The sequence below is a fragment of the Giardia intestinalis genome, chromosome 5, assembly GCF_000002435.2.
Source record: "Giardia intestinalis strain WB C6 chromosome 5, whole genome shotgun sequence".
Taxonomy (NCBI): domain Eukaryota; phylum Fornicata; order Diplomonadida; family Hexamitidae; genus Giardia; species Giardia duodenalis.
In genome coordinates this window covers 2,227,877-2,241,296 of record NC_051860.1, presented here as the reverse complement: position 1 = coordinate 2,241,296, position 13,420 = coordinate 2,227,877, and the positions used below count along the sequence as shown (strand labels likewise).

General features: G+C 51.1%; 6 protein-coding genes across 6 annotated transcripts; 2 read left to right on the top strand and 4 right to left on the bottom strand.

The window, feature by feature from the left end:
• Positions 1-37: 37 nt before the first annotated feature.
• On the top strand, positions 38-5,458 carry GL50803_0031978 (uncharacterized protein; the record flags this gene model as incomplete). The annotated part of the gene is made up of 1 exon (XM_001708871.2): positions 38-5,458. The coding sequence occupies one exon, from the start codon at positions 38-40 to the stop codon at positions 5,456-5,458; it is 5,421 nt and encodes a 1,806-aa protein (XP_001708923.2).
• A 66-nt stretch (positions 5,459-5,524) lies between these two features.
• Positions 5,525-7,087, top strand: GL50803_0016973 (uncharacterized protein; the record flags this gene model as incomplete). Its single annotated transcript, XM_001708873.1, has 1 exon — positions 5,525-7,087. The coding sequence occupies one exon, from the start codon at positions 5,525-5,527 to the stop codon at positions 7,085-7,087; it is 1,563 nt and encodes a 520-aa protein (XP_001708925.1).
• Positions 7,088-7,098: 11 nt separating this feature from the next.
• On the bottom strand, positions 7,099-7,725 carry GL50803_0013223 (Ankyrin repeat protein 1; the record flags this gene model as incomplete). Its single annotated transcript, XM_001708874.1, has 1 exon — positions 7,099-7,725. One exon carries the CDS (start codon positions 7,723-7,725, stop codon positions 7,099-7,101), a length of 627 nt encoding a protein of 208 aa, XP_001708926.1.
• Positions 7,726-7,793: 68 nt separating this feature from the next.
• On the bottom strand, positions 7,794-9,227 carry GL50803_00112572 (Ankyrin repeat protein 1; the record flags this gene model as incomplete). Its single annotated transcript, XM_038045658.1, has 1 exon — positions 7,794-9,227. The coding sequence occupies one exon, from the start codon at positions 9,225-9,227 to the stop codon at positions 7,794-7,796; it is 1,434 nt and encodes a 477-aa protein (XP_037902261.1).
• Positions 9,228-9,293: 66 nt separating this feature from the next.
• On the bottom strand, positions 9,294-11,165 carry GL50803_0017060 (Ankyrin repeat protein 1; the record flags this gene model as incomplete). The annotated part of the gene is made up of 1 exon (XM_001708875.1): positions 9,294-11,165. The coding sequence occupies one exon, from the start codon at positions 11,163-11,165 to the stop codon at positions 9,294-9,296; it is 1,872 nt and encodes a 623-aa protein (XP_001708927.1).
• A 69-nt stretch (positions 11,166-11,234) lies between these two features.
• On the bottom strand, positions 11,235-13,385 carry GL50803_0011164 (Ankyrin repeat protein 1; the record flags this gene model as incomplete). Its single annotated transcript, XM_001708876.1, has 1 exon — positions 11,235-13,385. One exon carries the CDS (start codon positions 13,383-13,385, stop codon positions 11,235-11,237), a length of 2,151 nt encoding a protein of 716 aa, XP_001708928.1.
• Between the last annotated feature and the right edge of the window lie 35 nt (positions 13,386-13,420).

The window sequence follows — 13,420 nt, the reverse complement described above, 5'->3', positions numbered from 1 at the left end:
AGGGAACGTTTTTTATTTTAGAGCTGTTGTTCAATCAATGGATCCTTCTTTCCCAGCTGACCCGGCCACCATTCTCCCACCACCAACACTAGCCCAGATGAAGGGGAGCTCTTCTGAAATAGCAAGCCCCGGTGCAGGGACCCGCAGAGGCCGGCGCAGAGCTCCCGCCAGGTCGCAGGTGGGTCCACCAGTAGCATTACCTCTACAACCAATCAATTCTGCCTCTACCTTTGCGACTCCTCAGACGAACACTATTCCACTGAGTCCCTCCGAGTCAGCAGTGCAGCCGAATGAGCTGCAGATCCTTGATCCTGCTTTAATTAGCATTACCCAAGAGAGCATCCAACACAATGTGTTCTTAGACGACTCCAAGGAGCAAATAGATGCTGCAAGCGACGCTGGCGATGCTCTACCAGCGAGCGTTGTGACCAGCGAAGCCCCGCCGTTCCCTGATCTAGGCCCCCTATCTTATTTCAGACAGACTCAGCAGCCTGGAATTTCACCTGAATCTGCAAAACTATCCATGGCCTCTAGTGAGAAGACAACTCAAGAGTTCGCCACAGAGGGGGAGACAGATGAAGCACCTAAGTCCGATAACCTCCATAATCAAGAAATACGGATGGAACTAGCTGACCCCAGCTTTGACGGAATTATCATAAATTTACATGGAGGTCCTCATATGGGCAGATCTGATTTCCGTGCTTCAGAAACAGAGGCGAGACAGCAGGAAGCAGCTGCTTCAAAGGCACATACAGCAGCGCAGCCTTTAGCTATAATGATGAATATCGCAGATCAAAAACCCCACTCTTACTTCAGCACTAGCATTGACAGGCTATCGCACAATTGCGATAGCGAGGATATTACCCCTGCTAACAGATCCGTTACTGACAACCAACTGCTCGTTTCGGGAAGCGCGTTCGACACTGACCAGGATCTACGCTATTTGAATAGCTCTCCCTCTCATACCCTTGTTCCTGGAGCGTCTATCTCTAAGCACGCAAGCCTTAACAATGCTACTAACAGGACAAGACCAAATCACGTGGTTTGTCACAGCGGGACCCTCAAGGAGCAGAGCGAGACGGATAATGCTAGTGAGATAACCAATCCCTACGTCAAGAAGCCAAGGTTATCGTCGCACGAGTTAGTCACGGCCACCTTTAACAGGAGAAGCACTGTGGAGCCCCCTGACTACTGGGCTGAAAACTCTAACTTGCAACAAGAGTGTGACTCACCAACAAAGGGACTGTTTCACGATAACAACGTGGAACCTAGATATGCAAACGATCCAACCACGTCTGCCTCCCTCCTTCGCGGCGGGATAACCGAACTCTGTGACTCTACTCAGCTACTTCTGGATCCTTGCAATGCTGAGCTTGGCACCGGTGCTGGAGTCACTCTTACTACCGTAAAAGATAGTTCAGAGAAGAGTGTGGAGAGGGAGTCCGCTCCGACCGTCTCTGAACTTTCTGAGGGCGAGAAGACCGCTAGCACGGCTTACTACGAAGTTAGCAAGGCTGAAAAGCCAATGAACATGGCTGCGCAACAGGATGCTATGAACTCGGATAAAGGTGGGATACTAGCGGCTCCCACGGCCGAGCCCATTCTAGGAACTGCATCTCCTGTTATCTATGATACACGCTCCGTTGTGCTCCTTACAGAGCGTCGCGCTAAGTCGTGCAAGGGTATTACCCCATCCAGAATCACACTAACCAGAGATACTATTGTACCAAAGCCCATAGGCTCCAGGGAAGGCACCCAAACGGGTGTTACTGAGGCCAGTAATATAGATGAGAAGTCTAATAGTCCATTGGATCTCACGTCTTCCATCGAGATTCCCCATGTTTCCCTGACAGAGTCTGTCAGACAAGACGCTAAGCAGCCGGCCACTCACGCCTCCGGCCAAGGAAAGAGGACAGCGCACGTTCCCTACTATAGTAGAAGATTTGATGATGATCCTACTCTGTTTCCCATCCTGCCCTCTGCATCTGCTGCAAGAATCCTCGGTTATTTAGACAGCCTACTGGGAGAGGAACTATCAGCGTCTTCGGGATCCCAGAGGAATCTTCCCTCATATAAACAACTTATCCTACAAGCTATCCGCTTCCGGCTGCTTACAGCATGTCCAGAGCTACGTAACTGTACATTTGACACGGATGACAACAGGACCAACTTGGCACGGTTTTGCAGGGACCTTCTTGCTTCCTTGTCGAGCCCCTGCTACTCGTCATTACCAGAGAAGCCCAAGGGGGCCTCTAAAGCTTTGGAGGACATTCGACAGGAGCTGCTCTCGTCACCCCCGGAGACAGTGGTTAACCAGTGTTTAGACCACGAGATGTACGATCACGCACTGTACCTAGCCATAGTATCTGGAAATGCTGAGGTTCTTTGCTCTGCCTTGGCTGCATTTGAGGGTCATGTATACTCGTCTATTGACCCCACTCTTTCTCTTCTGTACTCCGCATATGCAACTAAGAATCGGCACTTGCGTTGGAGCTCAGTACAAGGCAGCAGTAGCGACTCAAAATCATCACACTTTAAGACCAGTCATGACCAACATCCGAGTTCAGCCACAAATGCTACTACAACCGCAGACTTTAAGGAGCGTCCACAGATGCTGACAACGATGGAGCAAGGAGAGCTCTACGCTGATGCGGGAGGACCCCGAATTCATTGGGATGGATCTCTGGTGTCCTTGCTGCAAAATTCTGGGCCAGGATCTAGCATCAGAAGACAGTACGCCACATTTACCGCAGGAGACATTCTACATAAAATAGCATTCTCCTATATTCATGTTCTCACCAAAGATGAGCGGAACGATGTCCTGGTATCGCTTCTGGTGTACTCTAAAGAAGCATCTGAGAATCGCTATCTTCGTGCACTTCTGTGTATTCTATTAGGAATCCCCCCTGTCTATGATAGTTATGGTCGTTTCTGCTTTACAGACCTTTTTCCTGCGGAGTCTGGACAAATGGAGGGGCAGACATCTCAACCCCATGTGAGTGGACCCATTAATATTGGGGGGAAGCACATTCGATCAGAGGTGTCTACTGAACTAGAGCTCTTCTTGCAAAAACTTCCTACGAAGAACATTCAGTCCGTTGATCTATTTACTTTCAGAATTCACGAGATTTTAGAATATATTCATTTTCGTACAACGCATATCCCGCACGAGTTATTCTATCAGGCAACAAAGCCGGTGCTATTGGCCAATCACGGGTTCCACCACTCCTACAAATATGACCTTACTCTGCCGTTCTTCCCCCACCTCCTTCCATATAAGCTCGCGTTTGCAGGGTTTTTGCGAAGAGAGAGCCGGACCAATGATACGCTAGCCAGGTATGGTCTTTTATACACCACCATGGCCTATAGCAGTATCGAGCAAGTTATTTCACGGGTTAATCTTTCAGGTGAGTACTTGACGCGTAAGGATGCGGTAGCCGCAGACAGCGACGCCCTGCTTATGAAGCCGTCGTGTCTTCCAACTGATTCCAAGTCCACGCCCATCAATGATCTCTCTACCGCTACCCTAGATTATCCCTTGGGGTTCGATTATCCAGCTATTGTTGCCCCTATTGAGTGCGGGGATATATTTATTAACACTCTCCGTCTCGCCAGCAATTACAAGAAAGAACTCAGAAGCAAGGCATCAATTTCTGCTAAGTATATTAAGGAATTGATGCTCATCTCGTCTGAGGCCATAGAATCCGTACATCATCTGCAAAAGGAAGCGTATCATTGGCTAGACGACTTGCTGTGTGAAACGTCCTTGCGTCCGACTCAGCGCGCGTTGCTGAAGGAGATTCAAGTTCTGATCGAAGGCATTGATATAGATTGTGTCCTCACTTCTGATTTTTCAAGCAACTACACGCCACACAGAACTTCTGGGGATAACCTGCACGATACGAGCATCTTGGGCGATGAAGTACCGATTGTTCGACGTCAGTGCATGAGATCAACGTTAAAAAGCAACAATGCAAAGAAGCAAAAGAATATGGCTGCCGCAGACAAGGACAGCCACGATGAGCGTGAGTGCTCTGAAAACGGTGCGAGCACTATCAACAGATCAGCAGAGCCGAGCTTAACTGACAGAGGTAGGCTCACTACAGATTACCTCTTTGGAAAGGAGCCAGAATTTCTCTTCCAAGCATTTGTAGGATGCACAGGGGGTAAATCAAAGTTCCAAAGATGCACTATGCTTCAGGGGGATATCTCTGAAAGCTGCGACTCATGTGAAGATCCCCAAAAGGTGGTAGAGGACTCTTCGCTGGACTTCGGCGTCCATCCAGAGTTTGACAACGATAGCTTTGAAAGTGAGGATAACGATCTAGGTGCCCTCGAAAAGGTTCTCCTAGATCCGGAAACAAGTGGATCGACCAATGTAACCAACCCGAGTGTAATTCAACAGCACGAAAACTATCGAGGCCAGACTGTGACACGTTCATCCTTGACTCCTGCTCCTGTGCAGATCTACACCGAAAACGTCACCATCCCCACCACAACCTTGATCAGAGCAGAGTACGAACCCAACAGCAGCATAGATCAAGGATCTGCTTCGGATTCACAGTCAATACAGGGCTCAGCATTTACTACATCCGTAATACAGAATCCGGAGCAGACTTATTCCGGCTCAACTGAGCCTGTCGTGACAACGTTAGTGGAGAATCCACCAGGATTTCCATTCATAACCCCAGAAGAGAGGCATACCACGGTTCCCCATCTTCCTCCTCCTCTAGCAATCCCTCCAGGTTTCAGAGGGAAGACTTCTGAGGTCCCCATTTTTGAACAGGATGTGTCTACTGACGAGTATAGCACTAGTTCAGACCAGGATGTTGTACCATCCGGAAGGTCCCCGCCCCCTATCATTCAAATAGATCCCTTAAGTTCCCTGGCAAGGGAACTACCTACCCAGGCCTTGACCATACCTCAAGTGCCACTGAACGTTTCAGCAATAACTGTTCCCAAGTTCACTGCATCATCACACACATGCAATACGCCTGCAGTCTCGGAAGTCACAACCCCTGTCAACCCAACTGACCTCAACGCTACAATGATTCCGTTACCTTCTCCTCTTAGAAAAAATGTCCTAGTCCCCGATAGCAGCAATGAGAAAGGTTGCCAAGAACCTATTCCAGAACAGCCAAAGGATAAGCGTCCTCAGCCATTGATTTTCAACTTCTTTAAACCCTCAAAGTCAAAGCAGGAAGGCGACGGCGTAGCTGTGGTAGATCTAAAGGCTAATTCCACGGGGCGAATGGCATACTCCAAGGTCTATGAGTGCTGGGTCACACTAGACGAGAATGGCGACGAGATACCTCCACCAGTACAGAAGGAACCCACGCCACCCCCAGTAGCGGCTGCTTCATATCAGCAGCTTGGCAACGAATCAAACAGAAGGGCACCTGCTAGCCGAATGGCTAATAGGACCGCAGCCTCGCGCTATAAGCTCGTCCGGGACTAGCATTCTTAATGCCTTGGCCCGCGTACTCTTCAAAGCCATTATCTCTAACCCTTGTAAATTTCAAAAATGCAGCCTGGCGATGGACCACTGCACTATCACACAAAGGAGCTAAGGGCAGACAAGGTCATCAGTTGCTACCCGGAAAAGCTTCCCGTAATACGGCAATCTGGCACGCGGGTTTTCTCCTCGCTGAAGACAGATGACATCGAAGGCGCGCAACCGCATTCCAAGGACTTTCGAACAAACCGAAGCGTGGACCCACTGGAACCGGATTACAAGCTACCGACTGTCGAAGAAAGGCCCGTCACGCCCCCGCGCTTTCTGCGGGACCAGATAGATATATCCGACATTGAAGGTGCCAAATCAAAGCCTCTTTACACTAAGAAGGTCCGCAACACAAATCTAGACGTCAGCGACATTGCAGAACAGAGAACAGAGGTCAAGGAGATCAGGCCCCGAACAATCGACTACATGATGCTCAGTTCAGACGTAAGCATTAACGACCCCAAACCATACGAGTTCAGACAGGCAGACTTCAACCCCAACAACCCCATTTATCAGTGGAAGCACGCAGAGCAACCTGTAGCTTCGGGGTGCACCCTAACAAATGAAAAACTGCTCAATCGAAACGTAGTCGAACGGGGAGACCTTTCACTCAAGGCCGATGACATTTTGGAAAACGACCGTATCAAACGGGAGAGGCTGTACGGCTCGCTGCGAAAGACCACCAAGGACACTCAATCGTGTATTGACATTGAGGGGGCGAAAGCCATGTACAGCTTCAACAAACTCAGCGACAAGTGTAGAAGATATTATGGGAAAGACCCGCATGATCCATCAATTAGAGATAAAGACTATGCATTTTTATGCGGAGCAATCAGTGGTAACAAGCAGCCACCGATCTACTCGGCAGATTTCATCGGAAGAAGACTCAGTCACAGCTACTCGGGAGCTGAAAAGAAGGGCTTTGGAATTAAAAGGTCCATAGGAGATGAAACTTATGATAACCCTATGTCCAAGGCCGACCCTACTGCCTATGTTCCTTCGCATAAAGACGCCCCTTCTGTCGAAACAAAGTACGAACTAGAGCACGATCGCGAGAAGTACATTGCCTATACTAAACTCAATCCACACATAGTACCCGAGTACCAGCCGTGCCCAAGTGAGCATGTGTATAAGAAAAAGGTGGAGCTCTATGCAGACGACTCCCACATGCCCCATGCAGGTCAGGTCGTGGGAGTGAAGAAGTACCGCACAGCATCTGAGCTCTGCGAAACCCTGCCGGGGCCATCTAGAGCAACCTTGCTAGAACACGAAAAGCCCACTGTGGGCCGTAAAGAAGCAAGTAACATAGGGCATTGGCGTAAGGTTGTTGACAGGCTGGTAGATGCATCAGAGACATACGACAGAGAATATTATAACGAGTTCAACGCGGCTCGAAGCACAGCGGTCACCCTTAGAGACTTTAGTGGAGGACAACAAAATACGGCAACAGCACCAATACTCAAAGAGGGAACTAAATCCAGCACCATGCTCCGCAGCTGCAACGTGACTAAAGCGCTGCAGAGGACAGGCAGAAGGACTGATGAACACGAAGTCCAAATGGTTAGGAGCCTTCCAGCGTACTAGTAAATTCCCCGTCAGATCTTCAAATATGGAAACAAATACTTGTTGCCGGTGTCAAGTGCATGCACAACTGGGCTCTTCCCATCATATGAGCAGAGGTGGCTCTCGGCCTCTGCAAGGGCTGCGACGCACTCACTGTGTCCCTCATGGATGGCGTAAATTAGAGCGGTCAAACCCATGTACTGCCGCATACCGACTTCGTGCTGGAGAAGAATCTCCACAACCCCACAGTGGCCTTCCCTAGCTGCCTCCATCAACGCCGTGTGACCGTCCCGTTCACTGGTAATCTTTGCTTCGTGCGGAATGAGAAGCTTGGTAAGAGAGATAGAGCCTGCTGCCGCAGCATGCATGAGTGCGGTACGTCCGTCGTTCGTCTGCATGCCTTTCTCCAGCGGCAAAAGCACCCGTGCAGAGTTGAAGTTTCCTGCTTCTGCAGCAATCATTAATGCAGTCTGCCCGGTAGGAGTTGTCATGCGTGCCTGCGTGCTGGAGTAGTTCAAAACATCCTCTAACGCATCCGCTCGGGCGGCCTCCATGAGGGCTGTAAAAGCTCGATTAGTTGTTATAGTGTAGACGTACTCTGTTGGTTCCCCCATAATCTCCCACTTGTCATCATTCTTTCCATTTGGCGGCCGTGACATTGGAGCGTCCAACTTTTGACGCAAAAGTAATGTAACAACGTGCCTTAAATTGGGATGCAAAGTCCGAGTTAGTGGCTAGTAGTCTCGTAAGATGATGGTCTGAGGGACGATATGCTATATGTGGAGTTATCCTGAGTCAAAGGAGACACCTTACGATTTAAGTTGTGGGAAACCGCACGCTCAGGGACTTGGAGCGGAGTCGCTGAAGCTTGCGAACGCAATGCTGCAATGCGTTGCAGGTAGGATGGAGACTGGTTCGTAGCGTTATAGTATTCTGGAGTGTGGAGAGGATTATTCCGCTCAACACTGTGCAGTGAAGGTCCCCCGCCTCGAATGCTCCTTAGGCTATGGTTTGTGGACTCAGCTCTGCCACTAATGTTTTGTCGATCAAGTCCATGAGTAATGGTCGGGGGAACAAGGATGGACGATTGGGGGTTGTCGTGGCCAATTGCTATGCTGAAGCTGCTCCCACTCGGTTCTCCTGGAGCATTATTGTCTGTGTCGAACGACAGAAAGGGCATTTGTGGGGCTCTTACTGGGGGCGCTGTCTCGGCTAGCGTTGTCTTAAGACCTATTGGCTTGGGATCTGGCGTCTTTTCCACAAGTGCACTTGTCGATGAAGACCCCTTGTCGCTGGCATGTCTCCGAGACAGCTCTTCTTTCAGCCTGCGACACTCAGCTGTCGTCTCTTTTAGCCGCTTAGCCATAGATTCAAACATGGTCCTACATCGTGGGCAGTTAAAGGCATAGAGTTCTGGCGTGCTTGCAAGGGTTTCGGTATTGTCCTTATCAAGATATGAGTGTCTAAAGGACCTGGAGCGATCAGAGATTGGGAGCGGAAGCGAAGGTCCGTGTGCAGAGTCTTCAGTAATCGATTTGCCTATACTTCTACTGCTTTGATGATGAGACACCATTGCTCGCCGCGACTCAGTTGCCGACTGATCGCAGAACTGTGCTGCAACAGACAATATGCTCCTTGCAAGCATATAGTGATTTGCCCCTCTAGCAACCTCACTTGCGTGCTCTGCCTCCTGATGAGTGAAGGAGCCGTGCTTGAGTAGATACTCTGCTGCTTCGTCATGCCCCAGCTGCGCCGCTAGATCTAAAGCACTCAGCCCCTGGCCATCAGGTGTGCTCTTCCAGTATCTGACCAAGACAGATAGGTAGCCCAGAAGATTTTGCCGAACAGCCGAGTGAAGAGGTGTGGAGCCCTTCGATGTCTTTAGGTGTATCTCGTAGTGCAAAAGCTCATCAATGCATGCAAAATTGTGTTCGTCCATAGCCAGTTTTAGCGCCGTATCTCCGTCATGATTGTAGCACCCTTTTTCACGAGGGGCTAAGAAAAAGACAACTTCTGGAATATTCAGTTTTGCCGCCAGCATTAGTCCCGTCTCTCCATGAGGCCCACGGGCTCCTGCAAATCGCTCGGCATTCGCCTTGATAGCCTCTAAATTGCGTTCCCGTATCGCGCAAAACCACTGATCGGGATCCCGGAAGGACATCTTTTTATTCTTCCTAACGCTACCAGAGATTCATTTACACTTTGCAGCGCAGGTCCAGAAGAGAGCCTAAGACCTTGCACGCTCATACTCCTTCATATCCTCAAGGATAGCATTTCTGTTGAGCTCCGTCGCCCAGTCACGCGCAGACTTGCCCATGGAGTCCTTGATGTCGTACTCGGTGCTGTAAAGGAGTTGAGCCACGTGCCTACGGTTAAACTTAACGGCAAGGATCAGCGCAGTCGTTCCGTCCAACGACTGCATTCCATGCTCGTGGTCGAGCAGAACTTTTACGCAGTCAAAGTGGCCATTAGCCGCCGCAGCCATCATGGCAGTGCCTCCATCACGCGGCCTAGAAAGGCGCTTTTCAGGATGTAGCAGGGCGGTAACAACCTCGCGAAGGCCGTACGACGCACCGTACATAAGTGCCGTCATCCCTTCATAATCCGACATGCCGCTCTCTTTGGGCGAGAGCTCACAGACGCAGGCTATGTGGTTGCGCTCAGCAGCACATATGAGCGCGGTCTTCCCGCGGTTATTGATGAGTCCCGCCTGCGTGTTCAACAAGATACGGACAGAGTTGAGGTTTCCATTCTTTGCGGCGTTTATCAGTTCTGTATCCCCATTAGGATAGCGGCCAGTGGCGCTGTCGAGAACGTAATTCTCGGCACGCATGGAGGCAGTAATGCTATTGATAGCCGCTGCCTCAGGAGTGGACTCAGCCAGCTCATCGAGTGTCGCCTTGAGGGAAGCTACCGCTGCAGACTTGTCGGTTGCAGCGGCGGCAGCGGCATTGGCGGCGTGCAAGGCGGCATTGGCCCGGATCCTTGCACTCTCAGTCAGAGCCTGGTTGATCCTGTTGGCTGCAACGAACGAGGCGGTGGCGGCAAGAGAAGGCTGGAACCACAGCGGATCATATATGCGCTGGGCTGCCAAGACGTTGTTGGCAACCGCAGAGCGAACAAGCGTGTCCTGGACAGCTGCCGTGGCTGCGGCGTTCGCGGCGGCAGTGGCAACGGTGGCCGACCCTGGAACAAGAGGGTTGTAGAGCTGAGATGCCGTTAGGGCTGCTTGGGTAGCAGCGGCCTGAGCAGCTACTGGGTTATAGTAGGGAGTCGTGGCGAGTGCAGCGCGAGTAGCAAGCTGGGAGGCAGTAATGGCAGACGCTGTAGCCAGTGACGGGGGAATAAGCTTCGAGGCTGTCACGGCATCTAACGTCGAGGAGTGGCCGGTACGCGCGATTTCGTCGGTGATTCTCGATGACAAGACGGCATTCTCGATACTCGCCGTAACAGGGTCAACGGCAGCCAGGGGATTAAGAGTGCTTCCGACGATGCTGTTACGAATCACTGCGGCGTCGACCGCGAGCTTGGTTGCAAGAGTACTGTCCATCTTGTAATCCCTGATGAGATTTGCAACCGTGTGATAGCTATGAAGATTGGCATGTTCAGCGGCGCGTTCTAGCTGGAGTGGGGTCCAGCCAACACCATACTTGAGAATTGTCTCACAAGCGACTGCGTTGCCCTGATCAGCGGCAAGGTCCAGTGCTGTCATCCCACGACCATCAGGTTTGTCCTTTAGATAGTGGACGAGGAAGGGTATGCTCTCCGGGAAGAGATTGCGAACAGCATAATGTAGCGGGGTCGAATCGTCACGCAGACGATAAAACGCCTCAAACTGAGCCAGAACGGGGACAGAGTCGAGCGCACGCTTCTTAATGGCGATGGTGATGGCGTTTTCGCCGTGCCTATTAAACATGCCCTTCTCGAGAGGCCCCAGCATGCGACACATTTCCGCGTCATTATTTGAGGCAGCAATCATGAGCCCCGTGTTCCCTTCTTGGTCTACAGACTTCGAAAACGCTGCTGAGGCTGCGGAGATCTCCCCGTAGTTCTTCTGCGCAATGGCACGGAACCAGTCCGACTGCGTTGAAACGACCATTTTTTAAAAATGTCACAGGGTGGAGAATTTTATACACTTGGGGGTCACCGCGCCAAACTTACAGGACATTCACTTTTTTGTGTTTAGGAGGTTGACAGTATGTTCGATATCACGAACCATATAGGATGGATTTATAGTAGGAGGAAGATACATATTCGACCTCGCCTCAGTGTTCGATGGGGTATGCGAGTCTACCACCTTGAGAATCTCTTGACGGTTAAACCTTTTGGCCCAGTCGCGCGGAGAGATGCCGTCACGGTCTGCTATTGCGTGCTCAAGTGGCCAGAGTAGGCACGCACAGCGGCGCCTATTATTACGAATCGCATGAATTAGGGCCGTTGATCCATCGTGGGCCTGAATGCCCTTTTCGTGGCGGGCAAGAATATCGACACAATCTATGTTCCCATTGGAGGCAGCCGCCATAAGGGCCGTGGAGCCGTCAATGCGCTTGGTGAATCGCTTCTCGTGTGACACAAGCATTGAGACAGCCAGGGGCAGATTTAGGGCCGCAGCTATCATGAGCGCCGTGGTGCCATCCGCATCCTGAATTCCTGCTTCTATGTTGCACAGCTCCGTGATCATCAGCGTGTTGTTTCGATCTACAGCATGCATGAGGGCAGTGCGTCCGCGAGAGTCGACCTGTCTTGTCTGGTGGGGAAGATACTTCCTGAATTTGATGATATCACCGTTCTTCACTGCAATTATCAGATCAGAGTCTCCAGCAGCGCCTGGTTGCAAGCGCCTCTGGGACATAGGAGGAATCAGCGTCTCAGGTTTAAGTTGAGACGTACGAGCGCTATCAGACCGAGCAACGCTCGACGCCGAGTTGGTGCGGGGCTTGACCTCCGGCCTATAGCCCTTACCGTAATGCGAGCGAGATGTGCTACGACTGCTACTGCGGCTTCTACTACGAGAGCTCGCCCTGCCCGATCTGCTCGGAGACTGGATGCTGCAAGAAGCTGAGTAGACATCCCCGCGATAAGCGGCACGGTGGTCTCCTCCGTCGTTTGCGATCTTGTTTGAACAATAGTTGAGTGGGCTCTCCACTGTCCCAGGAATATACTCGTGTGTCTTGCGGTCTATGTGTCCCGAAGAGGTCCCAGTGACCCTATTAGCCTGACTCACAGCCGCGTTACCTTCAGCCATGCGAAGGCGAGCATTTGCCTCGCGAAGAGCGTCCTCTAGCCTTGCAATCTCTGCATTCTTGACGGCAACGATGTTATCCACGACATCGGCCGAAATCACCGACTCGTCGTCACGTCTCCCTCTGAACCCCATGAAGTTCGCATAATCCACGCCATCGGCACCGGGATCCTGATAGGCGGAAGCCAATACCTGCGGCCCATTCTGCGACTCGTGGATCTGATCGAGTGTTTCGTTACTAGGATACGCTAGCTGTCGCATAGAATCAGTAAGCTCTCTGAAGCTGTCCGTGCACGGAGCTGGAGCAGCGAGCTGCCTCATAGATTGGATTGCCGGCTGGCTGAGAGACCTGACAACAGAGTTGGCTTCACTGACAGGGACACCGGCAGACAAAAGAGCGTTCTTCAGGGCTAGACCGTCAACGACAGGCCCTCCAGGTGCAGGCTCAGGCTCGAAGGCTCGCAGATCTTCTACTGTTACTGGCTCTCCTGTGTCTTGTCTTGAATTTGCGACACGCCAGTACCTCTTAAAAAGGATCGGGAGAGTAGAGACGATCACCATCTGTCCACATGCACGAGCATGCTCAATCGCCCGATCTATTTCTAATTGTGTATATGGGGTACCAGAGACCAGCAAGTGCTCGATAGAGCGAATGGACCCCAACTCAGCTGCAAACTCGAGGGGTGTGCGGTCGGCCCTAGAGCGTGCTCTCTTATAACGGCTTGTCAAATAAGAGATGGCTTCAACACAGCCCATACGAATGGCGTAATGGAGGGGCGTGTCCCCATTTGAGATCATTTGTTCAGACTCGTATTCGCAGAGCACACCCAAACAGTCCACGCTGTTGTTCTGTATCGCTAGCATAAGGGCACTCTCTCCACGGCTATTATAAAGCCCAGATTCATGATCGCAAAGGATCTCCACCACGGACCCGCAATTGCGTCTGGCAGCCTTCATGAGCGCTGTCTCCTTGGTGGAGTCTATGGTTCGTGCATACGTTTCAACATTTTCTTTGATGAAGCGGTGATCATTGTCAAAAGCGGCATTGAACCAATCGGTCACTGTGTCCGAGCCCATATGAATTTTTGATTACACGCCTTCGCGCACATCCT